The sequence below is a fragment of the Pelecanus crispus genome, chromosome 5 (assembly GCF_030463565.1).
Source record: "Pelecanus crispus isolate bPelCri1 chromosome 5, bPelCri1.pri, whole genome shotgun sequence".
Taxonomy (NCBI): Eukaryota; Metazoa; Chordata; class Aves; order Pelecaniformes; family Pelecanidae; genus Pelecanus; species Pelecanus crispus.
In genome coordinates, this window is record NC_134647.1 from 28,794,817 (window position 1) to 28,822,100 (window position 27,284).

Below are 27,284 nucleotides of genomic sequence, written 5' to 3' on the forward strand. Positions count from 1 at the left end.
ATGGCTGACAGCAACCAGGCAGCTCTCAAGAGGGACCCCTGCAATCTACTTACTAGATCTTCCAGATCTTCATAAAGCCATTATACAGTTGCACCTTTGAAATCACATTCAATTCCCATTCCAGCTAAAAGAGAGTCAGTATGGCATCTGGCCATAGTTCCAAGGTTAGGAATAAAAAAGGTTTAGACACAAGTTCCTATTCAATTCTCCTCAAAACAGCTACAAGCAAAAACCTGCATTTCTAACTCCCTTGAAGACACAAACAACAACCCCATTCAGTCTGAGCTCTAAAGTTATAGTTTGCATGTGGCTGTTAAGAAACTAAAGTCTCTCAAGACAAAGCAGAAATTTTCAGGATCAAGGTTCAACTGACTTTAAGGCTTTGGATGTATTTTGGAAGCCTCTTTTGTTCCAGACTGTTTTGTAATTGAAACAGCAGAGCCCCAACAACAGTGTCTTGCTGGAACACTAAGAAGGGTGGAGGGAACACACTTCTGAGGTTAAAGTATGACCTCACTAACAGAAGCAGTGTAGCCCGATACCAAATTCTGCTATCAATCTAGACAGTCAATGAACCTTTGTTCACCTCCTTCCATCTCACTCTGAAGCATCCCAGACTGGCTAGTACAACATTCCCTTGTAGCACAAAGAGCTGAAATTACCCAGGGTTGTAGATGATCTTCTTTGCAGCTCACCAGTCAGTTGTTTTTTGTAAGGAACCGGTGACCTCAGAGACTGAGCCCTGGTGGGATGTTGAGGACTGGACCAGCCACCACTCAATGCTTGTGGATCACTCTGTCCTGCCTCTGCTCTCTCTGCAGGGGATGAAAGCCTGCCATCATCTGGAGTCGACAAAAAGCAAGAAACCAACTGTTCAAACACGATAAAGAAAACCAGTACTGCATGCAATACTAGGACTACAAAACTGTCATAAATAGCTCATTTGGATCATGATTATACGTAACAAAAGACATGAATTTTTCATCTGAAAAGTACCATACAAAACATGGAAACAGGCCAGTGTGTAGAACTCGTCTGTCAAGGCTCAGATTATTTCAGAAATATCCCTAATGTGAAAAATGTCTAAAAAAACCAAACTGGTAAGCATGAATTATTTTTTCTATATGGAATAGCTACATTTGATTATCAGCTTCTGCCCCAAAAGGAGTTTTTGAGTTATGTTAGAAGCCAGTACTGAGGTAACATTAAAGTTACTGCAGCCTTTAATAAACCACCCTTTTCCATCAGAGGATCAAGTATAGAGAGGTTCTCATTGATTCCAGTAACATGCCCATTTCATGTGCTGTTTCAAGGTTGTTTTCCCATTCTTTCCCAAACACAGTATTTTGCTGACTCCAGCTACATTTGTCAGAGACAAACAAGTGAAGCCAATATTGACTACATCTTATGTTACTTTCAATAAATTAATAATGACAGGTGATATTCTACTCTGCAAACTAATAGTAGTCATACAAAGTAATTATTTTTCATTCAGCATAAGAAAAGTCTGAACAGATCACCTTGCTTATGCAAAAAGCTATCTTGGCCCTTTTTCCCTAGCCCAAACATTGCAGAAGTATGCTTAGCAGAGCTGGATAATGAACAGACTAAACAAAAGCAGCTGACCAGTTTGCCATCTCCAGCAAAGAGATAAACAGTTTTTCTACAAATGCAAATACATGCATTCACCACTCTTTGCAGTATATTTCTTTGAAACAAAAAAGAAAAGCCTCACATAGTTCTTTAAGAGATTGCCTACTGAGAATTTAAGTGTTTCATAATACATGTAGCACAAAGGCCAAAATCAAGTAGTACTTTTTAATATACAAAACTTCCACAACACTTGAGACCTCTTAATAGGGAACACCTAAGCCATGCAAATTAAGGGTGGACTTCCTGTAAATGCACTGCTTTATTGCAGCTCAGCTGCCACCCAACTGAAGGTACAAGATGCACAGGAAGGTGAGGAGTGGAGGAAGTCTGGAGTAAGAACTTGCATTGGAAGGACAGGCACACACTTGGCTTATATAGGCTGGCAGAGTCCTGCTTTTAGTCCCAAAAAACTTCATACAGGCAAAGGAAATCCAGATGCCCAGCTAAGAAGCTATACAATACTATCTACTAACTGGCTTGTCTCTGACCTTCATGGGCAGCCACAGATTTCCAGCTGCAAGATGCTGGCTATCTTCTCCCACAGCAAAGCTCTATGAAAAACCTCACCCAAAAGCAAGATGCAACATCCCTCACAAAAGAAACTACTCGCCATCCATTTGGCCAGCTGTCTGACATTATGGTCTTATATTCAGAGGTGTTTTTACAAGTTTACATGGCAGCAGAGGGCATCAATAAAACAGACAGCACACCCAATCCACGCACACGTATTTCCCCAAGCACTTACCTTTGCTGAAACGGAAGAGATTTACAAAAGAGCTGTAGGCTGATTTAAAAGGAGGCTCATCCTGGTCAGGAGTCAGGGGTTTGAAGTGAGTGAGATGAGACGGACTACTAGGAGAGTGAGGTAGATCACTGGCAGAGTCCAGCGTTGGAGACCGTTTGTCATCTGTGGCCATTTCACGTGCCCTGGAAAGAGTTCACCAACATGCATTATACACAGGGTGGTGAAACAGAACATCTTCAATCAACTGAAGAGGTGTCTCATTAGATGCTAGAGGGGGGACACTCACCCTGCCCACCACAGACATCTGCTATTAGCACAGGTCAAGAATGCCAGAGTTAGGCACCCATGTTCCCTGCCTAGTCATTGGCAAGAGATCAGCATCTCTGCAGAGAGCAATTCAGAGCTCCTAGTTAAACATCCAGAGCAATCAAAGTAAGTAAACAGCCACTACACTGCCTGACCACACACTCCAGTTGCTGTTTTACGGGAACTTAAAGTTTTCAAATGGAGACTCTGCATGCATATCACAAAGAAGTTTTAACTTCAGCTCAAGAGAAGAGCTGTCAACGCTGTGACTTCTGTAGCCCTTGTAACAGGAAAACTGAAGACAGGCACGCCTGAGCAAGCACAAGGCATACTCATTTTTTGGCCAGGTTAACTTCAGAATGAGAAACAGAATGAACTGCAAACAAAAGCAGGACTGAAAGATTAAGTTTGGTGGTACAGCGCTTGCTTCCCCTCTGTACTACAATACAGGGCCTTGTGCAAGTTACCAGCGAAGCAACCCAAACTGTGGTTTATTTGTTGTCATATCTAACACCTCCAAACTTCCTTGCTTTCAAGAGTAGCTACATAAAGGAAAAAACAAACAAACAAAAGACCTAAACGACATTATATATTAGGGGAAGCCATACTTGTTAAGCCTACTTGCTGTATACCAAAGCCTTCATGCGGCCAGGAGGCATACTTTCCCACAGCCCATATTCCTTAACCTCAACAAACAGGGTTCCACTCCGCCTCACTAAGCCTGCACTTCTAGCCTGCTAAGGTGCTTACTGTGTTCGTCTTTGTTTAAGCAAGACTTAGTGAAACGTTTGACAGAGCAGGAACATGGGGAGCTGACGGAACCTACGAGTGACAGCTGACGGAACCTACGAGTGACAGCTGACTTTTACCCGTGCCAAGGACCAAAACCCTGTATGAGTCTACTTCCTGCTTAGCAGCTGATACGTGCTCCTTCATGAGATACCAGTTTCCAGTTCAACTGCTCCCTAGAATCTGCAGGCACATTTTGCTGACAGGAACGTTTCCTTCCAAGTTCTAAGAAGCCACACTAAAAATCTGTGCAGTCCAGAGAAAATCCACATGGTTGACAAGTGACACTGGAAGTGCTAACAAGCTGCATGCAGCTCATGTGGCAAGGTTTGACCACTCCTACAACAAATGCATAAAAGATGCTATCTGCAAGTCAATCATATGACTTCTCAGTGGACTTCTGCTTGTTGCTCTGTACAGTAAGCACCTTTAGCTCAGACTTTCTCCCGATATTCACATATCCTTAAGAAAGAAAACAGAAAGACATCATTCACAAAGTTTCAGGAGAAACTTTGGCCAGGTTCTATATGTAAGGCTGAGTCTTTGTCTGGAATGCTTCTGCATCCCTCTCCCCTGTAAGTCATGGTATTTTTTGCTGTTGTGCATTTCAGCAATATTACTCAAACAACAGATGATTTGAACATGCTTAAACATCAGAGTTCGTAGAAAAATGCCTTCAAGAGCATATCTTCAGGTAAATTTGGAATTGTTTCTTCAATACTTAAGGCAACTGATAACTTGCTTTTTAAATGTTGAATGTACAACAGGGCTCCCACACACACTACCACATTAAAAATGCCATTATGAAGTCAACCAGAAGTTTTATAGGAAACTATGTTTATCTCTCAGCAACTGGCTATAGCCTGGCAAGACAAAAAAAACAAGGAAGTCTCTGAACTTGCATACATGTATGTGATTCTGGAAAAATAAATTTTAGCTTCAAGGAAAAAAAACCCAATCACACAGTAATTGCTTCTGTGACAGCAGTACTAGGCTAACGAAAACAGATTGAAAAGAGCACTGTACTTGGCATTATCTCCAGAAACACCTGGATTTTCTGTGCTGCACAACACATTAGCTATGGAGTGCATCACCCTTTCTTAAAGTGCTTTATTTCTCCCACTAACAGGAAAACACACCCCCGCCAAGAAACAGGGCAATAGTCACTTATTTGTATATTATGGGAAATCAGAAAGCAAGGCACACATATCACTCAACAGGCACAAAACCAGACTACAACTTCCTCAGGATCCTTACTAAACAGCCACGGGGGATGTATCTAAAGCCACTTCAGGCTGCAACGTCTTCAGCAATCACCAACTCATCACCGATAAAACACAGAGTGCAAGTATGGGCGTGAACCTCCATACATGTCCAGCAGTTACATCCAGAATGGCTCTGTGACACCCTGCACCCCACAAAACTGACCACAACCGCTCGGTGCCAGAAGGGTCCAGGCGATCCTTGTTACTTGGATGTTACTCTCAGACACCTGGCTAACACGCCCTGGGTGTAAAAGCTGAACAGTCGAAATTCAAACGTAACTGCGTGACACACAGGCTTCACTTCCGACCTCTGCGCCGGAGCCGCAATGACTGCTTTCCTTGCCCCTCTCTACCTTCCCCCGCCACAGGCACGCACCCGCCCGCCCGGGATGGCGGACCCGGAAGATCACCTGCGACGGGACGGGAAGGAAGCAGCGGAAAGCTGCTCGCAGGCAGCGGCCACGCCGCAACCCCCGGGCCAGCCTAGGAGCACCGCCGCCAGCCGCTACCAGGGACCGGGCCGGGCCCCACAGAGGGCTTGCGCACCCCGGGGAGACGCTACCGCGGGCCCACACGAGGCCCAAGCAGGATCGCCCGGTCCCGGACGGGCTGTCCTCACCTGCTCCCCGCGGGTGGCGGTACCGGTACCGGTGCGGGGTGCCGGGGCGCAGGCCCAGGGCGGCACCGCCTCTTTTCACCCCCCCCGCCCCGGCCCCGCGCCGGCCCGCTCCCCCGCCCCGCCCCTAGCAACCCGCCGCACCGCCGCCAGCCCTGCCCAATCGCCCGCCGATGACGGCGCCCCTCGCCGAGGCATCGCCAATCGAGGCTTCGCGCCAATCCACCCGCCGGCAGCGGCCGTTGGGGCGGGGCCGCTGGGGCGGCGTCCTCCGCCCCGCCTGCCCCGCAGCCGCAGCGCCCGGGCACTGCGCTCCGCCTCCGCCCCGCTGGGGCTCCGCGCTGCCAGCAGGCTCCTCCCGCGCCTGGCGGTTCCAGGCTGCCACAGCGGGAGCCGCCGCCAGCCGGGCAGCGGAGGGAGCCCGGGGAGGCGGGTGTGCCCCGCTGGGGTTCCTCCCCGGTTCCCACTCCCCGCCTCGCCCCGGCCCCGGAGGGGCACCCTCTCCCGCCCCTGAGGGCGGGCAGCCCCGCTACTCGGGGGGCCGTAGCGCCGACATGGCCGCCTCCGCGCCAGCCGACGTGTCCGTGCCCGCCCCCGTGTAAGCGTATCCCCGGGGCTGGGCTGCGGAGCGGCTCGGCCGGCACAGCGCTGAGGGCGGGCCGGCCGCCCGCGCTCTCCCCGGGGCCCACTCCAGCAGCCCGGGCACACTCGAGCCCCCTCGGCGCCCAGGCCTTCGTGCCCGCTAGTGCCATCGGCTTCCCTGTGGCGACGCAGGCCACTTACTGCAGCTGTCTCGGGAGAGCGCGGAAAAGGCCCGGCTCTGCAGGCAGACCACAGCGCTGCGGGCTGCCCGGCCCGGCGGAACGGCCGCGGCGCGTTACGTGCTACCGCGGCCTCCTCACACGGAGGCAAAACCCGGGGAGACCCGGCGGGGCGGGCACCGCCACGGGCCGGCCGGCGAGCCACGGCGCGGGCGGGCCCGGGTGCCCGGGGCCAGGGCCACGCAGACCCGCCCCGCCCCGCCCCGCCCCGCCGCCGGGAGGAGGGGCCCTGCGGGGCGGGCGGGGCCGGCAGGGGGCGCCGCGGCGGAGGGGCCGGGCGGCGGCGGGGGCGCGGCCCCATAAAAGGCTCCGCGCACGGCCGGGCCCCGCGTCGCCCTGAGAGCCGGACTGGCACCGGCACCAGCACCGCCCGCAGGTAACGGGGCCCAGGCCCTGCGGGTGGGGTGGGGCCGCACTGTATCGCACCGCGGTGCGGCGGGCCGCGCCCTTTGTCCTTCCCCTCCTGGGCGCGGCGTTCCCCGCACTGCAGAGGGGCCCTAGGAGGGTGCTTTTGTGTTTTAAGGGCTTTTTCCTGGTGGTTCGGGGCGGGAGCTCCGCGGCAGGCTGCCCGCCCGGCACCCCCTCCCGCCGCAGGTACCGCTGGAGACGCCCGGGTGCCGAGTGGGTGCTTGCAGCCCGGACTCGGCCTCTCCGGCCCGGGGCTGGACTTTCTCGCCTCGCAATCCATGATATCTCTTAATAATCTGTAGTGTCACCTAATGCCGGTCGCGCTTAGGGCCCCTCGCGTATCCCGGGGCGGCCCTCCTCTGCCGGGGGTAGCACCCCCCGGTCGCCGCCGTCCCGGCCAGGCCCGGCAGCGCCTTGCACAGGTGGTGCCAGTGCCCGGATTTCAGCCTCAGCTGTAGCACCGGCCGCAGCCCGCGGGCTGCTCGGCAAATTCTACCTGTGCCAGAAGAGCCGGCCTGCACCGCCTTGTCTGGGGCGGGCTGCGTGCATGGATGGAGGGCAGTGCAGCTGAAAAACAAGTGCAGGCAAGATCTCGGTTAGTGACAACGATCTGCACTGCTCTCCCTGGGAGTGTGCCTGAGCTGAAGAGATCTTCTGTAAACCTGAATTAAGGATTTGTTGCAACAGTTAATTATTGACTGTAGGCCCCAAGTCCTTCCTGAGGACCAAGGAGTATTTGGAAATTCACAAAGTTTCTTCTAAGCTGTCTTGGCTAAATGCCTGGGTTAAGTGTGTTTTAAAGAAGGGTTGCTGTAGGAGAAAGACCTCGCTGACTTTTGCCAGCTCTGGAGAGTATAACGTCAAAGGGGAAGAGTGACAGAAAGAGTTGAACTCCAGGGAATGTGTGCTCTCTAGAGGAACCTCTTGGCATGTTGACTCTGGTGCACAGAAGAGGGATGCTACTGCAGTACTGCCCATGTACATGGAGAAACTGGGGACATCAGTGTTTGAGGCAGGGAAAAGTACTGGGGCCATGATCAGATAAACATGTAGGATGCTGACAGAGTTGTTTAAGAAGCTGCTGTTTCCACATATCAGTGGAGATGTAGCTTAGTGGAGGTGTGTCTCAAGTACCTTTGTGGCAGCAGCACTGTATAGGTCTGAAGCCACCTTTGCAAAACCTATTGCTATGACTGACATAATCTCATTTGCCTATTTAAGTAGGGACCAAACCACAAAAGAAGCAATGGTGGGTGGGTGTCTGTGTACATTTTGGCTTAAATGAATCAGACTGTGTAAGTGCCAAAAGCAAAGCTGATGTCTCCTGAGTAGTAATCCTGTGCCTAGGCCACATTCTTTGGGATAGGAGTGCCTCAGACTAGTTAACTTTTCAAGTTTATGTTCTCATAGTAAATAGAGTCTCGGTAACTCACAATGTCATTTTACTTTTCTTTTTTTTTTCATTTTTGCTCTTTAAAAAGTTTGGAAGAGCTTGATGCAGTAGCTAGAACGTAGCTTAGAAAGTTTATTCTCTTCCCAGACTAAAAATGCTTAATGGGTTGGATTCTGGAAATACAGCACAAGTTAGTTTAGTTTAAGAATTAAAAAAAAAAAAAAAAGAAAAGAAATTGAACTAGGGAGCAGTCTCCACATGTGCTCGTAGCCTGGGGCCCTTGTATGGCAAACATCAAACCTCTGAATAACTTCATCTAGATGAATAGGCTCTGTGTACATTAGGACCCCTTGTTCTGGATAAAGCCATTCATGGACCTCTGTGTCCCTGACACTGCAGCCTCAGGCACGAGGGCTTGTATCTCACTGTAGTATCCTAACATCTCCATACAAGAACCAGGCTGTTTTGGGAGGGAGAACTTGCCAAGTCATAGCTCTTGCATAATCAGAGCTGAGAACCGGGAAACTGTGGCTATTAGAAAGCGGGGCACTGTGTTAGAGCAGTTAGTGGCTTGTGGTAAGGAACAAAGTGCAAATAGAAGGACAGAGTTCAGGTTTATTTTCTGAGGTTTTGTGAACAAATATCTTGGGAAGCCTCTGTTCCATACAGAAAACAAATCTGGCTAGTATTTAACAGCAGAAATAAAGCTTGCCAGGAGAAAGTACTCTTGATGTGGCCCTTGGATTTCCATACCTGTTTCCTTCCTTCCTTCCTGGGGAAGGAAGCTAATAAAGAAGCTGACAATGTGTTAATCTTAATAGTGCCAGCAATATGAGCTGTCATTAAAATAATGTCTGTTAACCCCTGTTTTTTAGAAAAAGGGGGAGAAATGGGCAACTGGACTAGAAGTCATGAAATCTAAAAATAAACAGTGCTTGTCTATTTCTGTGGAGTTTGGGGGAAGAATGTGGTCATGCTTTCAAATTCCTTTGTACAACTGTAATTAAAGCTCATGCCCTTAGACACATGCCCTTAAATCTCAAATATTAACCTTTACTTTTATCCTTGGATAGATCTCCATAGGAGCTGGGGCTGTAAGAAAAATACCAGTTAGCATGGAACTAGGAATAAACTGTGGTTATTTTCAAGATTTTTGGAGAGATCTTGTGTGCTATGTTAGTACCTCTCTTCTAGTTGTGTTGTAAAAATGCAGGATACATGTATTGGTGATGTATATTGACAGTTTTTAACTTAGGTTGGATTTTTTTACATCTGTTGCAGCTCAAGATGTCTAAAAAAATCCATGGAGGCTCCGTTGTGGAGATGCAAGGAGATGAAATGACACGGGTCATCTGGGAACTGATTAAAGAAAAGCTGATTTTTCCTTATGTAGATCTGGATTTGCACAGGTAATGGCTCTTTATGACACACAGCCACTTTGTACTGCAATTTGCATGTCTCATTAGGCATTGATCATGTTTCACTTAGCACCGAGAGCCTTATAGCTCCTCCTGCACTACTACTGTGTAGAGAGGCTAACTAGCCCTTTTTTACTGGTAAAGTTCCCAGCAGACTCCCCTGGTTAACTTACCTAAGGGCCAACCTCACTAAGTACTCTGGAAAACATGGGCTCGTGGTGAATGTATTTTGTCAAAGTCTGTTGGCAGCCACTCTGGGGTTCCTCACAGCAGTAATCAGTGAATGCTTAATTGCGAGTTAGCTTTTTTTCTGTACTGTGCCTCTAAGAAGGTCTCTCACAGACATGGTCTGCTTTTTTTATCTCTGATGTCTTGGCTTTCCAGCACCTGGGCAGTTGCATGGCTTCCTGAAGCCTAAACAATTAGAAACATGGGGTGTTTCAGCCACCCCTTGACTTGAAGCCTAGCATCAGTGGACTCTGAGCAGGCTTGTGGCTTCTTGCCATCTCTGTTTGAAGATCTGCCCAGAGGGCAAAAGGGTGGTCGTAGGGCACAGACTCTGCCCTGATGTCTGTAAACTTGAGCTCTGCTGCTGGCAGTGTGAACTAACTGTTGCAATTGTTCCCCGAGCCTAGGCTGTCTTCCTACACTCAGTTCTGGAAAAAAAACAAATACTAGCAGCTGGTATGGCAAAAGGGACATGCTGTCTACAGCATTGGTCAAGCAGAACAAATAATCTCTTTCCTTTCTAGCCACTGAGCTATAGTTATTAGAGAAGTATCCAGCTGCATTGCTCCTAGCCATGTGGACAGAGGCTTTCAATGGTGTCTGCCATTATTAAACCACTAGTCTGACCTCTTCCCCTGTTCCTGGAGTCATTTGTATGCCACCTACATCAGGCTTTCTGCTTGCTGGTGTTGAGAACCGAGCAAACAGGAACCCAGCAGCATAATACATGCACACAGTCTAGAGAACATCCCTTTTCAAAGAGGGGTGGGAGGAGGGAAAGCCGACCCCTGGCTGAGGCAGCACAATGGCTAAATTCATGTATAGCTGGCTATGCTTCAGGATTGTCCCATGCTGGGCACCCGTTGTTCTCCAAAAGCTAGTAAAAACAGTGAGTGTGGGAAGTGTGCTTCCTCTGACTGTTTGAGGGGAATATTGGCAGCTCTGCTGCCAGAGCAGGATTGTGGGTCCATTGTCAAAGCAGTCTTTGATTTGAAGCCTAATGCAGCTTCATATGCTTAGTATATGAAGGAAACCAGAACCCTCAGCACGAGAGGTTTGAAATAAAGGCCTGTATTAATCTGGGGATTGTGCTGCTCCATACCATTCGAATCCCAGACTGAAAGCTTCCATTGCCAGGAAGCTCAGAAGGGACAACAGAAGAGATACTGGCTGTGTCCCTTGCTGGCAGAGAGCCTCAGCCATAAACTGAAGCTGTCCTTTCTCCAACCTCCTAGCAGTATCAGAACTATCAGTATATGAGCCTATGTTTTCTTCCACTCCAGCAGCATTTGCACTGGAAGAGGCATAACTTCAGTTACGGCAGAGTGCTGGAACTACACTCACAGGCACATATAGGGTCTGGTTTGGACACAAACAAATGTCCTGGGCAGTTCTGACCATCTTTGTGGGTTTGTTACAGCTATGACTTGGGCATTGAGCATCGTGATACTACAAATGATAAAGTAACCGTGGAAGCTGCTGAAGCCATAAAGAAATACAACGTTGGCATAAAGTGTGCAACTATCACTCCTGATGAGAAAAGAGTGGAGGAGTTCAAGTTGAAGCAGATGTGGAAATCTCCCAATGGGACAATTAGAAACATCCTAGGTGGCACTGTCTTCAGGGAGGCTATTATCTGCAAGAACATTCCCCGGCTGGTGTCTGGATGGGTGAAACCCATTGTCATTGGCCGTCATGCTTATGGGGATCAAGTGAGTCACTTCAGTGCTTACTCCTCTTTTCAGATGAACAGGCTTAGTCCTGACTGGTATAGAGCTACAAAGACTTAGACATCCCTGTACTGCTGCTTTATCCCTTGCACTCCACCTAGGAGTGAGTACTTGCTAGCACTTTGTATAGCACCTGACAAAGTATGGGAGAGCCTGGTTCATGCTTCTCTTCCTTAGACAGTGTAGCTATATGTGCTTGGATTAGATAGGTCTGTACCTAAACACAGAGTATAACTCCTCTAAGTTGTTTTTCTTCACCTCTGCAGAACCCTCTTCCCTACGTAGCAATGTCTTCAGAAAATACCCTTTACACTGCCCATCTTCTTGCTTCTCAGAAGGACTTTTTGGTGGCAAATGTTGCTTACAGCAAAAGTGGATCTGAGCGAGTGATTTTTAGAAGTGGGCAAAGTTGCCTTCTCTGTGTGGATGTGTTTTTGTGTGGTGGTTTTTGGTTTTGTTTTGTTTTTTTTTAAACTGTGATCTGCTTCTTAAATTTACTTGCACAGCACTCTTTCAGCGTTGGTGTTCATACTGGGCACATCAGGCAGTGGTACTGAAGTAGGGAAACATATCGGAGCTCTCCTGGCAGAGGTGGTACAAGGCCATGGAAAGCCCTGGCATGGCATGGCATGGCACGGCACTCAGTGTTGGCCTTTGGGCAGCCCAGAGGACAAGAATCAGCCATACTGTTCTCCATGGGTAACAATATGCCATAAAGCAGCCAAATATGACAAAAGTCTTCTAGAAGAGCCAAGTGCTTAAGTAGATGGGTAAATGCAAACAGACAAGTCCTAAGACTAGCTGGGGTGGGAAGGTAAAATAATAAATTTCCAAGAGGAAAATAATCGCAGAGCCTTGACACTAGAAAAGAATGGGGTTCAACATCCTTAACAGTACTGAATAATTGAGAAGGGCAAAATAATAACAGGAAACAATGGATTAAGGGGGAGAATTGAAACCCTGCCAAAGTATGAGATTAAAGTGAAAGGAATAATATAAGAACATGTAAAGGGCATGAGCAAGACATTTCTGTAACTTCAGAACAGCTCAGGAAACTGATTTCCTCAATAGGAGGGAAACTACATGAAAAAGGATGACAAATTTCAAGGAAATGTAACCTTAAATAGTACTGTTCAGGACAGTTGTGAAGATGAGACACCATCTAAAAACTTGAAGTACATGTTGGCTCTTCTTTTGAGTCGGTGTAGCTCAGAGGAGCAAAATGTGTACCCGTTTACAGAATTCAAAGAACTCTTATTACAGATTGGCCTTTCAAATGTCATGATGGATAGAAATAATGGCTTTTGTTAAGGTGCTGTATGATTCCCCCGTATTCATGAGATCAGTAGTTGTGATACATATGGCTTTCTTTGAGGCAGGGAGAGGAGCCTTTCTACTCACAAACCACACAACACTGGATACTTTGCACTTTAAAACTTCAGTGCATCTGCAAAAATATGTACTCTGCCATTTGATGGGGCCCAAGAACCTGTAAGCTTTTTCCCTTGAAGAAGATCTCTTCTGAAATGTGCAGACTCTTGTCTACTTGTCTTTCTAATTTCTAGTAAAATAATCTGATGACCACATGGCTCAATAAACAAAGCCTGTTCAATGGGGTTTTTGGTACAACTGTTTATGCTTTTCTGTACCCTGCCCTCCCAAATGCAGGTTGGTTTTTTTATGGTTCTGTCCTCCTGATAAATAAAATCATCATGGCATTTTTTTTAACAGTACAGAGCAACTGATTTTGTGGTACCTGGGCCTGGAAAAGTAGAGATGACCTACACTCCAGAAGATGGAGGCAAACCAGTCACATATCTGGTCCATAACTTTGAAAGTAGGTATTATCTCTAAGTTGTGATTAAAACTGATATTTTTGTTTTAATTCAACCTTGAAGTATCAGTCAGATCTGTTTGATGGTAAAATATGACTTTGAGGTAGTGTTGTGGTTTGACCCATCAGGCAGCTAAACACCACACAGCTGTTCTTTCACTCCCCCCCCCTCCCCAGTGGGATGGGAGAGAGAATTGGGAGGTGGGGGGGGGGGGGAGTACAATTTGTGGGTTGAGATAAAGACAGTTTAATAGAACAGAAAAGGAAGGGAAAATAATGATAAAAGAATATACAAAACAAGTGATGCACAATGTAATTGCTCACCACCTGCTGACCAATGCCCAGCCACTTCCCAAGCAGCGGTTCGCCCCCAAGCCAACTCCCCCCAGTTTATATACTGAGCATGGTGTCATATGGTATGGAATAGCCCTTTGGCCAGTTTGGGTCAGCTGTCCTGGCTGTGCCCCCTCACAACTTCTCACTGGCAGTGCCTGGGAAGCTGAAAAGTCCTTGACTAGTGTAAGCACTACTTAGCAACAACTAAAACATCAGTGTGTTATCAACATTATTCTCATACTAAATCCAAAACGCAGCACTATGCCAGCTACTGGGGGTGGGGGGGGACTCTATCCCAGCTGAAATCAGGACAGGTGGAGTGGGGGAGAAGGTCTGGGCCACCTTCATTTATCTGGGAAGTACTGAAGGTTACTTGAAATCTTCCTGGGATCAGAGGCATATCAAACACACAATCATACTAGACTGGCCACCTGTCATGCTCCTTGTATGATGACTCTGGTAGTGGCATGTATGTTTTTTGCTCTGATCAGAGGGAAGCTTGTTATCTAAACAGGGCTTGACCTAAAGGGAGATATATTTGAGAACAATTTGAGTATAATTCTTTCTGGTTTTAGTTTGTCTTACTGAGCTCTATATACCTTTGCAGTTTGTATCCTTCTTTATTAAGCAGTCTTTTTTTTAATATAAATGAGAACTGACACTTTACTCTGCAAGGTGGAAAGGAGATTTCATGAGGATGCTCCTGACTGTAGGCTCTAACTGTTTTAACAGATGCAGTATTGGTGTCCCTCCTAGCAATATTGCTGTGCTGGTTGTAGGCATTGCTAGGCTCAGGAGGAGTCATCCTGACTTTGCTGGGCTTTGCGTGAAAACAATTACACACAAGCTGCTAGAACCCAGGGTGTTTCCTCTAGGGGCAGGATTCAGGAAAACATTACACAAGTCATCTCTCTTGCCTATCAGTGATCAAAGGGTTCAGGATTTGAAGCCTTATGGTGACCTATGTATGTGAGTGTGCAGTATTTTCTTTCTAGCTACAAAGACCTAATACATCCTTGTAAACCACAGAATTCTAGTGTGTATGCAGTTGGCTTGGCAAACAGGTACCAAGACTGCCATATGACCCTCTTTTGTAATACTCGATTTCTCTGGCATTCTTGCTCACGTGAGCCTGAATCTCTGCTATCTCTTGTTGCACAGCCATTCATCTGCAGTTCACCTGCTTTACTGCCAGTCCTAATCTGTTTTTGTTAGATAGGTGACTGGTGAGCCTGTATTGGAGACATCTGGCAGTTCCAGCTGCCAGTCTGATTCACTGCTCTGTGTTGCATCAGTGAGCAGAAAGCAAGGAAGTGCAAAGATGGCACATTACTGCTGTTGCTCTGGGGGAACTTCCCTCCCCGTAGATAACTCTTGTGCCAGCATATCTCCACAATGCATAAGGGAAGCTTGTCCTATTGCTATACTAATATGCACAACCTTGACACTGAATGAAGAGATTTGAGTAGGTAGTAGGACTGTATGATTGCAACAAGGTGGGTTTTTTTACCTATATGCAAATAAGTATTTGAATAAAACTTAATAACTGTCACCCAGCAACTATGAAATCATGGCTCCAGAGGACGCGGTCTCTGTAGCTGATCAGACTGTCTTCTGTCCTTGACTCACTAAGGGAGGCAGGGGGACAACATGTATTTTTGCTGGTAACAACAGAAATTTCATTCCCTGCCAATACCAACTTCAAATGACCTTGCTGTCTTGGTGACCAGATAAACCTTCTCTGGCTTCCCCTCTTCATTCTGCATGCATGTACATATAGTAACAAGCATCTGGAGGTAGGGACAAATGGATGTTAGGAAAGGCTATTTTCAAAAATAAAAAAAAATCTGGGGTGTTTCCAGAGCAAAGGTCCCCAATAAAGGCACAGTATAACAAACTAGAGAGGTGGTGGTAGTGAGGTGCTTGAAATTAAGTACATGTGTTTCTAGTGAAAAGTAGATACCAAGACCTGTGCTCTGAAGATGACAAAGCTTTTTCATGAAGGCCTAGACCCTGCTTTCACCCACAGTCAGCCTCTCCCATGATCTGAATGCTGCTTTCCATCCAGTAAGCTGGGCTGTAGGTTTAAGGCACTTCCATTCAGGCTGCTAACAGATCTGCATTACACAATCTAAGTCATGTGAGTGCTGATAGTTCCTCAGAGCCTTCTTGGGGCTTTCCCTTGCATGCAGATGACTGGCATGTTCTTCCCACAACTTGCTGGAAGTGAGCCTGAGCAGGTGAAACAAAGCTGCAGGGTAGGCCAAAAACATGTGCTGAAAAGATGCAGGAATGCATGTGGGGACTTGTTTGCCTGAGCTAGGCAAAGCAGCCTCTGACTGCTGGAGTTAGTTCTGCAGTGCAGTCAAAGCCTGAAGGTACAAGGCACTTGAGATGGGAGCGCACCCATTTCTAGCTTTGACTGAGACCCCTGCTAGAAACTGCTGCATGCTGCTTTGATAGGAAAATACTCTGTATTATTTATCTGGCTAGTAGTAGTTTGAGCATGCTCGCTCCTGTCACAGTTTTGCTGCTTAGGCTGGATTAGGAAGAAACTTCTTAGGGGTATTAGATCACAGTATTAAGATGTACCTAGCTGTAAAACAAAACCACCTTCCTATCCATGTGTCACAGGACTGCTGGAGCTTTGAGCTGATAGTGCAAAGTGAATCTTCTCCTGAAAGAACTGGCCTTAAATTAAGAACTATATCAAGACACCTGGGGATAACACTAGCCTGCCTGCCAGAGTATGCTGTGGGGAGACTGTCAAATCCTGAACCAAAACTAAATCTAGTTGATTCCTATCTGTTCTTCCTCTGCTAACAGGCTGTGGTGGTGTAGCCATGGGAATGTACAATCTTGACCAGTCTATCAAGGATTTTGCCCACAGTTCCTTCCAAATGGCACTGTCTAAAGGCTGGCCCCTCTACATGAGCACCAAGAACACCATCCTAAAGAGATACGATGGCCGCTTTAAAGACATCTTCCAAGAGATCTATGACAGGTAAGTAGGATAGTTGTCTGCTTCCTACCGCAGTGCTTAAGTCTGCAGCAGGAACATCCTCTCTAGCCTTGTGAGGTGCTACAGTTAGTTCAGCATTTTGAGACACTCAGCAGCACTTTGGGGGGGCGGGGGGCGGGCTGTGCACCCTCTCTGTTGCATGCTCCCTTGTCCTGCAGGACACAGTACTCAATGTTTAAATGTCTGCTAAATGTGGCTGTGTTGTTCATCTCTCCTAACAGAGAGTCACAGATTCTCTATGGGCTCCTCTGATTCTGAAGCAGACTTGCAGTGGCCTAGCAAAGCAAGTGAGGAGAAAAAATAGTAAAGGGGATGCAAATTTCTTTTAAGTTTTTTTTTTGTTACTCATCTCTATGCACATCACTATGCACAATTACTTGCACAAATAGTGCAATCCCTGTTTTTATATGTATGTCAAGGTGTTCTGGTTTTTGTTTTCCAGAGAATACAAGTCCCAGTTTGAAGCCAAAAAGATCTGGTATGAGCATAGGCTCATTGATGACATGGTTGCTCAGGCCCTGAAATCTGAAGGTGGCTTTGTCTGGGCCTGCAAGAACTACGATGGGGATGTGCAGTCTGACTCTGTTGCACAAGGTATGAGATGTTTCCTGTGCCACACTGAAGTAGGCTCAGTAGCAGTCTCTTGTGACCTTGTGTCATATCTTATGTAATGGCCCAGGAGGTGGTGGTGGTGGGTCTCAGAACTTAACATTTCAAACCTGTGGCCAGTCATGGAGATATCAGGCAGGCAAAGAATTTCTGATTTCACTTTTACAAGAAAATTCATTGAATGCAGACTGTGTAATTGCACTTCTTTACTGGATGGCAGTTCCTACCAACATAATAACTGACAGAAAATTATCCAGACAGCTGGGATTCTGTCACTGACATCTTGAGTTAAGCTGACTGGTGATAAGCATACTGGCAGGTGCTTTGCAGATAAGTAAGAAAACCTTCAGGACCTAAAGCTACCTGTCAGGTGTAAAGAGAGAGATTGATATGTTTAACTTTATAGACTTGTGGTGCTTGATCAAAATCCTATATAACCATGCTGCCTGGTGCCAAAACAAATATGGATGCAGAAGCCCACAGGACAAGATATGTGGCTTTATGTAATATGCTTTTTCTAAAGTAATGCCAGTAAACTCCCTCCCACAGAACAAGGATGTGTGTTGGACTACTGAACAAAGAAGCTTTCAAAGACATAGATCTCTGAAACCTACAGGGTTTGAAGTGATGTGAATGTCCAGTTTTGCCAGCTCATGGTTCCTTTGACTAGAGCAGATGCTCTTGATATGATGTAGGTTTGCTTCCTATCACCCTGTGGAGAAGATAGTGATTGGCAGCCCAACACTGCTTATTTAGGATTCTTTGTTCTCATACTGCACCTTTTCAGTAAAAATCTGTCCAGCAAGTTAGGTGAGAATACTAATTTTCTTGAAATGGTGCAGAATGTCTGCATATCTATATCTCATGGTGCAGCAGCACTTTTGTTCAAACAAGCTGTTATTTTGACATGTCAGGACTAGCCAGTTAGTTGCAGCAGCACCTGCCGTTCAGGAATACTCACATCAAGGTTTGAGAGGGTGTAGGGGGATTGTAGCAGGGGGGATTAATGGGAATTTAAGGGGGCTGTTCAAAGGAGACACTGAACTTTTAATACTGTATTCTCTAGGCTATGGCTCTCTGGGGATGATGACCAGTGTGCTGATCTGCCCTGACGGCAAGACTGTTGAAGCAGAAGCTGCTCATGGCACAGTTACTCGTCACTACCGCATGCACCAGAAAGGCCAGGAAACCTCCACTAACCCCATTGGTGAGCTGCTTTTCACTGCCTTTCAGTGATCTCTACACATGAAAGAACACATTTGAAGTAAGAACATCTGCAGAGTGTTGCACCACTGAATGGTGAAACTGGTAGTTCATAATGCATTTTTCTTCCATGGAGACAGCTGCAGCCTGGAGCAAAACCAGGCTGGAATGGAGTTAGTGTGAGCAATAAGCTAGACCTAACCTAGCCTTTGAGACATGCTCTCATTCTTCAGCAAACAATGGGTCACAACGGCCTTAAGGTGTAGGTTGGTTGTTTTTAATTTCACTCCCCTTCCTGATGCTCCAAAAGACCCAGCCACCCTCCAAACCATGTACATACTTAAAGTGTAAGTGTACCTAGAATGGGCCATGAGGGAAGGAATCCTCTACAACTGCACAGGGATCAGAGTATGAGGTAATACCAGGAAGAAGACTGCAGCTTTCTACTGTAAGGACAACTTTCTGTGTAACCACAGTCCTACCACCGGTCATTCTTTCCAGCTTGGGCAGGAACAAAATAAGATAAAATGGCATGCACAAAGAGATTGCTGGAGGCAGTGAATAGTTTCTGGTGTTTGCTTTTCTTTAGAGCTGCACAAAATGCAGAGGATGCCTAGATGAAGATAAGTGTCCTCTTTCCCATACCATAATTTCTGTCTTTTTTTCTGTCTGTTTTCAGTTTTATTAATATTAAAGATAATTACTCTTCCACATGATAGTTTAGAACAATGTCCAGGGAGTTCTAGAAGGACAGAGTAATGTAGTGTTCTCTCTCAGCCTCCATCTTTGCGTGGACAAGAGGACTAGCTCACAGAGCTAAGCTGGACAACAACACTAGCCTCAAGAACTTTGCAGTTGCCCTGGAAGAAGTCTGCATTGAGACCATCGAATCTGGCTTCATGACAAAGGACCTCGCTGCCTGTATCAAAGGCCTACCTAAGTAAGTGTATGAAGTGATCAGCTGTGCTTGGAGGAGGCTGTTTTACTTGGTGTTTCTGAACAACGTTTGCTGGGAAGTTATTTTGGTATGGTGAAGAATTGCTGGAGTCTGGTCACAGAACAGGGCTCATCTGTACCTAGTGCTGTACAAACAGAACATGACACTCCCAGCCCCAAGTAGCTTAGTCTAGGTTGCTCTGTCCCTGCTACTGTAGCAAATGCATGGGGGGAAAAAATTAACGAACTGCAAAGATTTCTTGTATGAGAGGCTGGCTACATTGGCCAGATCCTGCCCTTTAGGATTAGGATGGAGACCTACTTCACTGCAAAATACCATCTGGCTACTCTTCTCTGGAGCCTTTTGGCAAAAAACATCAGCCTGATGAGTAGGAGATGACTCTTTTGTTTTTAGAGGCAAGACTTAGAATTCTTTGAACAGTCTTTCCCTGCTTTGAGTGGCTTTACAACTAATGTCTGTCTTGTTTCCCTCCCTCAGTGTCACACGCTCTGACTACCTGAACACCTTTGAGTTCATGGACAAGCTTGCTGAAAACTTGAAGGGGAAGCTGGCCTCTCTGCCCAAACTTTAAGGCAGGGGTTCTACTCAAGTTCCACTAACAAAGCGTCTCCCACTTACACCAGAGTGTAAGTGGCACTGTATCACACTTTCGTGTAGCATTTCAAATACTAGACAAAAACAGACATGTACACTTTTTTTAAATGTTTAAAAGACCGTGTTTTCTTAAACCCTTTGAGCTGCTGGGCTAGGCCTTGCTTTTGCTAAGCAGCTGAATGTGATAGTATTCAAGCTCAACGTGGGTCTGGATTTCTAATGTCATTCACAGCAGACCTGAGGTTTCTCCCCATGACTTTATGATCTGTGTTTCTTTTCTCTCTTCCTCTCAGACTGAAAGCCAGTCTGTGTCACAGTTCTGGTCAAACCAGTGGTGACTTACTGTCCAACAGACCTTAGAACCGTCCTCATCTCTCCAGTACTGTCCACTGAGTATAAGTGAGCTCACAGGGCCATACCAGCTCTACTGCAGCCCCTCTCTTAATTTATCTTTTAGGGCCAACCAGAGCATAGTATCCTGATACGAAGGGATTTGGTCCCATTGCTGCAGTCAGGACTGTAGCATTTGAGAAGAAGCACTTAGTAAATGCTGGAAACAAGCCCTATAGGCTAAGAGCCTAATAAAGCCATGCTGCAGTGTCTAAATGCAGGCCATGCATTTAGTTTTACTCCTTCTGACTGGATGTGAAGCATTAGAACTGTTACCTCTTTCCCCACCCCACAATTCATAAAGGTGCAAAACTTTACTCCAGTTGTCTGGTCTATTACTTACCCTTCCTGTTGTGATACAGCAAGTCAGATTATGACTATGAAAAACTATTCCGTCCATGGTTTTGTGAACTTTAAAGAGTATTTTAGTTTGGACTAAAATAAAAGCCAACTAACATTCTTTGTGTCTCTCCTTCCTTTGTGTGATTAGCAGATACGGGGAAATCTGGCCTCAGAGGGAGACTCCAGTACCTTTCAGCACAGTCTAGTACATGCTGGGACAGACTGTTGGTATGTGATAGCAACACAAAATAACCTCTCCCTTCTTAGTGTTTTAATTTGTTCTGGCCCATGGCAAGATGTGATCTGTAGTGTGGTGGTAAGCATCAGGTAGTGCACAAGATTTTAAAGGTATGACTTTCATTGAAATTTTATTTTGGGACTAATATAAACTCAAACTGAGGTATCACCACTCAACAAAGATCAGGAACTGGCTATACATGAGACAAACTCTCACCCTGCAGCTGACTAGCTATAAGTGTTGGTTAGAATAGAAATGCAATGTTAGACTACATCAGCTAGTATTAATGTTTGTTTTGGGATAAGCATGTGTTTGAGACTCAGCTCTACAACTGCTAGCAGCTGTCACTGTGCTTCCAATATGAATGAACACAATAGTCTGCTATTCTGTTACATGCTTGTGTTAGTAAGAAGTGCAGCTGGGAAAAGGCCCAGCGCTGAGCCACTGAAGCAATGGAAACAATCATCAGGAATATCTGGAGATCCCCATTCCTGCCTGACTTCTGCCATCAGTAGTTCAAATTACTGTGCCACAGTCAGGCAGGTCATACAACAACAGCACCTCTAACACATTCCCTGTTATTTACTAGCTCCTACCAGGCTTCCAGAGTACCAGAGAAAGCTTTGTACCTTCAGGAAACTGAACAAATAAAGGGGCATTTTTAAATCTTACATTCTTTCTTTGTTTTAATGACTTAACAGTATAGCTGAAGTGTAAGTAATGTAGTAGCATTTACCTGACTGCAGATGACACTACCTTCCCTCTGTACTAACAAAGTTTCAGTCTTCTGGAGGACTCTGCAGAGTACAGCAAGACCCAATCTACCCCCCATGAACGGATGGATGTTGCTGAAGTGTGAGGAGAGAAAGGAATGCTTGTTTGTGTTGCAAGAAGCAGCAGTAAGCGTGGTCATAAGAAGAGTGTCCCTCTCCCTGCTCTGCCATGGAGAAAGAGGAAACATTTTTCCTGCTTCCAAGGAGACACATTCCCTTCCCCTTTACTGCTAACATGATCATTTCTTTTCCCCACCACTCCCTCAAACATTTAATATCCATAACCTTCAAAGTTAGACACCAGTAGACCCTAAAAAAGAAAGTGCTGGAGGCCAGCAGGCACTCAGTCTGCAACAGAAAAGAGCACAGGATTTCCTGAAACACAATTGTCTGTTTCACAGAGCTCTTGGGCAGGGCCCTTGTAGCTCCTGCCACTAGTAATAGCCCTTTGCACCAACACTTCGCGCATCAGCAGACCCCAGCAAAAGTTGTCTTCAATCAAAGTATAGCCTAGCTTACCTTTAGTGCCAACACTGATGTAGTTAGATGTGTGCATCTGTGTCCTAGGTATTGCATGCTCAGGACTGGTGGAAGGCTCAGTTTTTAACTCCATAGTTAGGCAAATCCCCACTGACAGCAGATACAGCAAGAGGGGATATGACTTCCCAGTGGGCTGCTCTACCTGTACAGAAGCCACCTCTTACAGGATGTAACACTAGGCAGTATGTCAGCATGCCTCTTCTGCTTGCTGTAATCCTTTCATAGCCTTTCAGCAGCCCTTGTGGGTGTCTGCAATGCCGGAAGATCAGCCCTCCAAGGTGTACTCTCCCCAGGCTTGTGTAGGGCCGGGAGAGAACTGGCAGAGCCAGCTAGCTGTCTGTGGTGCCACAAGCACTTGTGCACAAAGACTTTGCAGACAAGCACCCCAGCATTTAAAGGTGGAGGCAAGAAGCACGGGGAATAAATGTCACAATGCTTTTATACTGTCCAAACAGAAGATTTTATTTATACTTTAAAATAAAAATAAGCTATGCAAAGCATCAGATACATTCTACCAAAGACGCACAAGGCCCCTAGGAGCTTGGGGGCTGCCTGTTCAACCACTATTCTACTTCTGGCTCCATGTCTCTTCTCATTGTTATTAGCTTGCCTGCCTTGGCACTGGGACATCCTTCAGGAAGCCATTCTTTTTCCTCTTTGACCTTCTTGGTCATTTCCTGGGCTTTGGCAGTTTTCTTTTCATTTTTGTAGAGAGGAGAGTGGAGGAACTCTGCGTTTGTAAACGGGTCACCCCGCCTCAGTTTCCTACAGAACCAAAAGGGTTAGATTGAATGATCAAGGTATTTCCTGAATAGGTGTATGATTTCAGTCACTTAAGTTCCTGATTTTGCTGAAATGCTTCCACTATAAGATGACTGAGTGGTACAGTTTGTTCCTTGTCCAGTGCAGGAACAGCTGTACCAGTACAGAGTACCTTCTGACCCAGTATAACCAACTCATCACAGAAAGTTCAAACTGTGACACATTTCAGGGAAAAAACATAGTATTACCCAGTAGCATAACAACAAAGTCATCATTTTAGGAGTTAAATGGTTCTGCACAGTAGCCATTGGATGTACTGAATCTACAGTTTTGTAGGGAAAAGATGCAGCTACTTGTTTAGGTACTCGTATCTGCCAGAAAAAGTGAATACAGATACAGCCTGCTCACAGGGGAGAACCCTCCTCAAAACCTATTATTTCCTTCACTGAAACCCGATTAAGATGGAAGTATTACGCAGCTGTTGTATAAAACTTTAGATATCACAGAATGGCAGCAAGGAAGATCAGGGCTTTTGATTTGCTGTCTTTAGCTTGTATTTTATCCTCACACTAATCCCTCATTAGCACTGGAGTACCAGAGATGCAGTCTGCTAAGAGATGTGCTCATTTCAGTGAGGGAAATAGCATCTTTAGTAGCTTGTTACCAGAAGCCTGCACATGCATCTGTGCTAATGCAGATTTTTGGCTTAACCACACTGTGGTGAGGAGGATCACAGAAACACAAAGGGTAAGAAGAACTTAAAGACAAAGCGACAGAGGGTCCAGCCCTGGAGGGTGAGCACATGAGAGCAGAGCAGGGGTTGCAGCATGGGAACAGTCATGGGAAGGAATAGTTCAAAGCCCAACCTGTTAAGTTTTGGCTCTGCATAGTAGCCTGGGTCCCGTCTCTGCCTGGATGAGCGGCCTGAAACTTCTTCTGAGCTGGAGGAGGACAGAGTCCTGGCATTGGTCAAGTCCTGTAGTGGCCTGATCTCTGCAAAGGGAGACATTCATACATGAGTTAATCAAAGTGTTTCCAAATAATTTCCAGATATCCTAAGAAATACAGCTGCCAAATAGAGAAGAGCTGCATTACCAGGTTTCTCTGAACACTGCACAATCCTGAATCCAATCATACTCTCTCTAAACTCAGGAGACTGTTTTTGTCCAAAAATCCCAGACCTGCTCCTCAAAAGTGAGCTCATGAATCAGATTAGGTTCCTCACTGAAAAAATACAGGTCACTAATGCTGCTAGTATTATTGGGCCCTGGTGTAGTAGAAAAATGATACAAAAATGATAGCTGATAGTTCTAATGCCCAGGAGCTTACAGCCTGGAGGAGAAAGCAAGCTTATGGGACCCAAACAACCTATGAGACTTCCAGCAAGATACAGGACCCTGCCAGTGTTCACTGCAGCTTTCAAAGTGAAGTCAGCCAAGAGGGGGAAGGCCAGACAACAAACTTCCTCCTCTCTACAAAGTACAGCCCACTCTAGCTATAACAGGCCTGTTTGTTTTTTAAAAGGATTTGGAGGGTGTATTACCTCAGCTGGTAATATAAGAGTTAAGCTGAGCCTTTTTGGGAGCTTGCTGTTATTGGATACTCTAATGAGAGTTGTTTTGTGGGTTTTTTCTTTCCTGTAGCCGTTAACATGAAAACCCACAACCAAAAGAGTTTAGGTAGATCCTGATGAATTTCCATTGAAGATACCACCTAGAGGTATAAAGTCTGAATCCTTGCAGCACTAACCATTTTGGACCAAAAACCTGCCATCTTCATCATATTCTGTGCCCCAGTAACGCTGACCCTAGTAGGCAGGGTCAGCATCAAATTATGCTTTTCAATTGCTTCAGTAATTGATTTTCTAAATTGACAGGCATGCCCTGTAGATAACAAGAGTGGTAAAAAGGGACTCAGAGCACATGCTCCTAGTCTTATCCTAATATCCACACATGAACAAGTGACCAGAAATTCTTATAGGAATGATGATAAACTAGAAGCAAATGCAGCCACAGAAATGACTGGCCAGCACAAGTGGAAGTATACATGGTGTATTGGACACTGATCTTTAACTCTGAAAAAAAGAGAGGAGGGGAAGAAAGATAAAAGCACTTGCTACATGGATTTTTGGCACTCATCTCCAAACACAGGTCCCCTCCCCAGACTACCACCTACCAGGTTCCTGTGAAGATGAGCTCTGAGAACTTGACTCAACCCGTTTTCTTTCCCCAGGTATTTCCTCTGCAGTATTGTCTTTAAATACGAGGGAGCTTTCTGGCCAAACAGAGGATTTCTCTGGCTTTCTGTTGTCCTCAGTACTTAAGCTCTTGGAAACTGGTACATCTGTAAGCCTGGAGCTGACAGGCGAAGCTGCAGAACAGGTCACAGAGGAGGATTCAAGGCTGTGTGAAAGTTCCATAAGATTATTTGTAAGTGATATCTCAGCTATCTGCTCCTCCAGGAAGGCATCTGGCTCAGACAGCAGATCTGTAAGGCAGGAAAACTTCCCCGTCCGGACAGTTTGCTTGGATGCAAGTGCTGCTGAACTTCCAATGAGTGCCTTGGTACCATCACTTTGTCTGGCCAGGGAATCAGTCTCTGGAGTTCTAGAGATGTTCCTCTTCCTCTTAGGTTTCCATTTGGGATAGGCCTCTTTTCTTGAAGCATTCACATCGTTGTCAACTTTAGCCTTCTTTTCTTGAAGGTCCCCTGCCTGTTTTTTATTGCTCTGAGCAGCTACCATTCTCTGAACTCTGGGGATTTTGCTAGCTTTGTTTCCAGGAATAGACCTGGGAGGTACAGTTCCACCCCCTTCAAAATCTATCTGGACACAACCCAAGTTTTCTGCAAGATCCAAAGGACGGACAATGTAAGTTTTCCTGCTACATTTAAGATTACCCGGTGAATCCTTTGTGCTCTCCTTAGCTACTCCTTGAACATCTATACATGGCCCAAAAACATCTTCATTTCCCTGATCACTACAACTGCTTTTCCTGACAGTCTTTTTCCTGCTTGTCCGGCTTCTTTTAGGCTGTTTTTCAGTTTTGGCCTCTGGTATTTTCATGCTGTTTGGCAGATTCTCCTCCTCAGAGTCATCTCTTTGCCTAATTACTCTAGTTTTTCTGTTGGTTTTCCGTCTGATGCTCTTTGTGCTCACACTTGAGTCCTCTTGCAAAACACAGGCACCTGAGGTCTCTTTCCTCAAGAAAAGTGAATTTTGTAGACTCGAATCATCTGGGGGAACTTCATGCCTTGAGAAGGTACAAACTAGGCTTTTTGACAAGCTCTCCATACTTTGGATCTCAGAGATAGCCTCCTTCTCAACCTGCTGCAGTAAGTCACCACTTCCAAGACTGTGCAGCTGTGCTGGACTCACCACATATGTTCTTCTGAACGTATCTCGGACTTCATCAGGAGAGCAGGAATGTTGCTCCACACCACAGCCTCTGTTCTTCCTGTCAAAACCCCTCACACAAGCTTTCTGCCTCATCTCAGAAACTTCAGACTCACTAGAACATGTTGCAACTTTTGGCTGAAGAACCTTCTTTGCATTTTGAGCACTCTCTTCACCTTGACTACTTTCTGCATTGTTTTTAATTGCACTTGTTTTCTTTTTTACTGTGCTTGCTTTTTTAGCAGTTTTTTTCTCACTAGTTTTACAATTACCTTTGCTTTTAACCTTTACGGGAACAAACTCAGGGACTTGGCTATAGCTGGGGTCTGCTTCAACACCACACCCAGTTTCTTTAGCCTGTGGCTGATCACAGAAAATCTCTTTACCCAAAGATTTTCTATCAGGAATAACAGTGGTTTGAGTAGGGGAAACCAGAGAGCTGGGAGATTTCAGCTGTGGCTGTGTGTTGCTCTTGCTGGAGCTGCTGCTGTCCTTCGTGATACTCCACCGAGCTGTCTGAGTGGAACTGACACATGGGAAGATATCCACACCAGAAGATGGAGTGCTTGTTGCAAACAGGGTGGAATGCTTTCTCCTCTGAGTAACATGCCCTTGTGAGAGACGATCAAAGAAATGTTTTGCCATCTCATCGCCCTCATATGAAAGAGGATGACTTTCCCAGGCAAGTGCTGGTAAATTGTTGGGATTTTGTTGGGTGGTGCACAAGGCCTCTGTTGGAAAGACAAAATTCATTCCTAAGACTGAGAAATGCAGCAGGCAAATGCCAGCTTTCCCCCTACCACTAAAAGCCAGGCCCCACACACTGCTACAAATCCAGAACATAGAAAAAGCATGATTTTTGTCTCTACAGGAACTCCCCAAACTTACTGTGTAACAGCATTGTTCAGATGGCTTCC

At 46.1% G+C, this 27,284-nt stretch overlaps 2 protein-coding genes across 6 annotated transcripts in view; one reads left to right on the plus strand and one right to left on the minus strand.

Annotated features, from left to right (window-relative positions):
- Positions 1-5,409, minus strand: part of PIKFYVE (phosphoinositide kinase, FYVE-type zinc finger containing) — a 71,988-nt gene extending 66,579 nt beyond the window's left edge. For 2 of the 4 annotated variants that reach the window (XM_075711146.1, XM_075711144.1), the window contains exons 1-3: positions 5,378-5,409; positions 2,399-2,580; positions 663-842 (exon numbers count right to left, since the gene is read on the minus strand). In XM_075711146.1, coding sequence (XP_075567261.1) covers positions 663-842; positions 2,399-2,570 — 352 coding nt within the window. In that variant the 5' untranslated portion in view covers positions 2,571-2,580; positions 5,378-5,409. The remainder of the gene's footprint in view (positions 1-662; positions 843-2,398; positions 2,581-5,377) is intronic. The other 2 variants (XM_075711145.1, XM_075711147.1) reach the window with 2 other exon arrangements.
- Positions 5,410-6,545: 1,136 nt separating this feature from the next.
- IDH1 (isocitrate dehydrogenase (NADP(+)) 1) lies at positions 6,546-20,759 on the plus strand. Of its 2 annotated transcripts, XM_075710525.1 has the most exons (9): positions 6,546-6,571; positions 9,278-9,405; positions 11,063-11,354; positions 13,104-13,209; positions 16,369-16,546; positions 17,007-17,158; positions 18,240-18,380; positions 19,154-19,316; positions 19,812-20,759. In XM_075710525.1, the coding sequence occupies exons 2-9, from the start codon at positions 9,284-9,286 to the stop codon at positions 19,903-19,905; spliced, it is 1,248 nt and encodes a 415-aa protein (XP_075566640.1). In that variant the 5' UTR covers positions 6,546-6,571; positions 9,278-9,283; the 3' UTR covers positions 19,906-20,759. The 2 variants fall into 2 exon arrangements, with proteins under 2 accessions (XP_075566640.1, XP_075566641.1); XM_075710526.1 differs by lacking the exons at positions 19,154-19,316; positions 19,812-20,759 and adding an exon at positions 19,056-19,147.
- Positions 20,760-27,284: the final 6,525 nt, after the last annotated feature.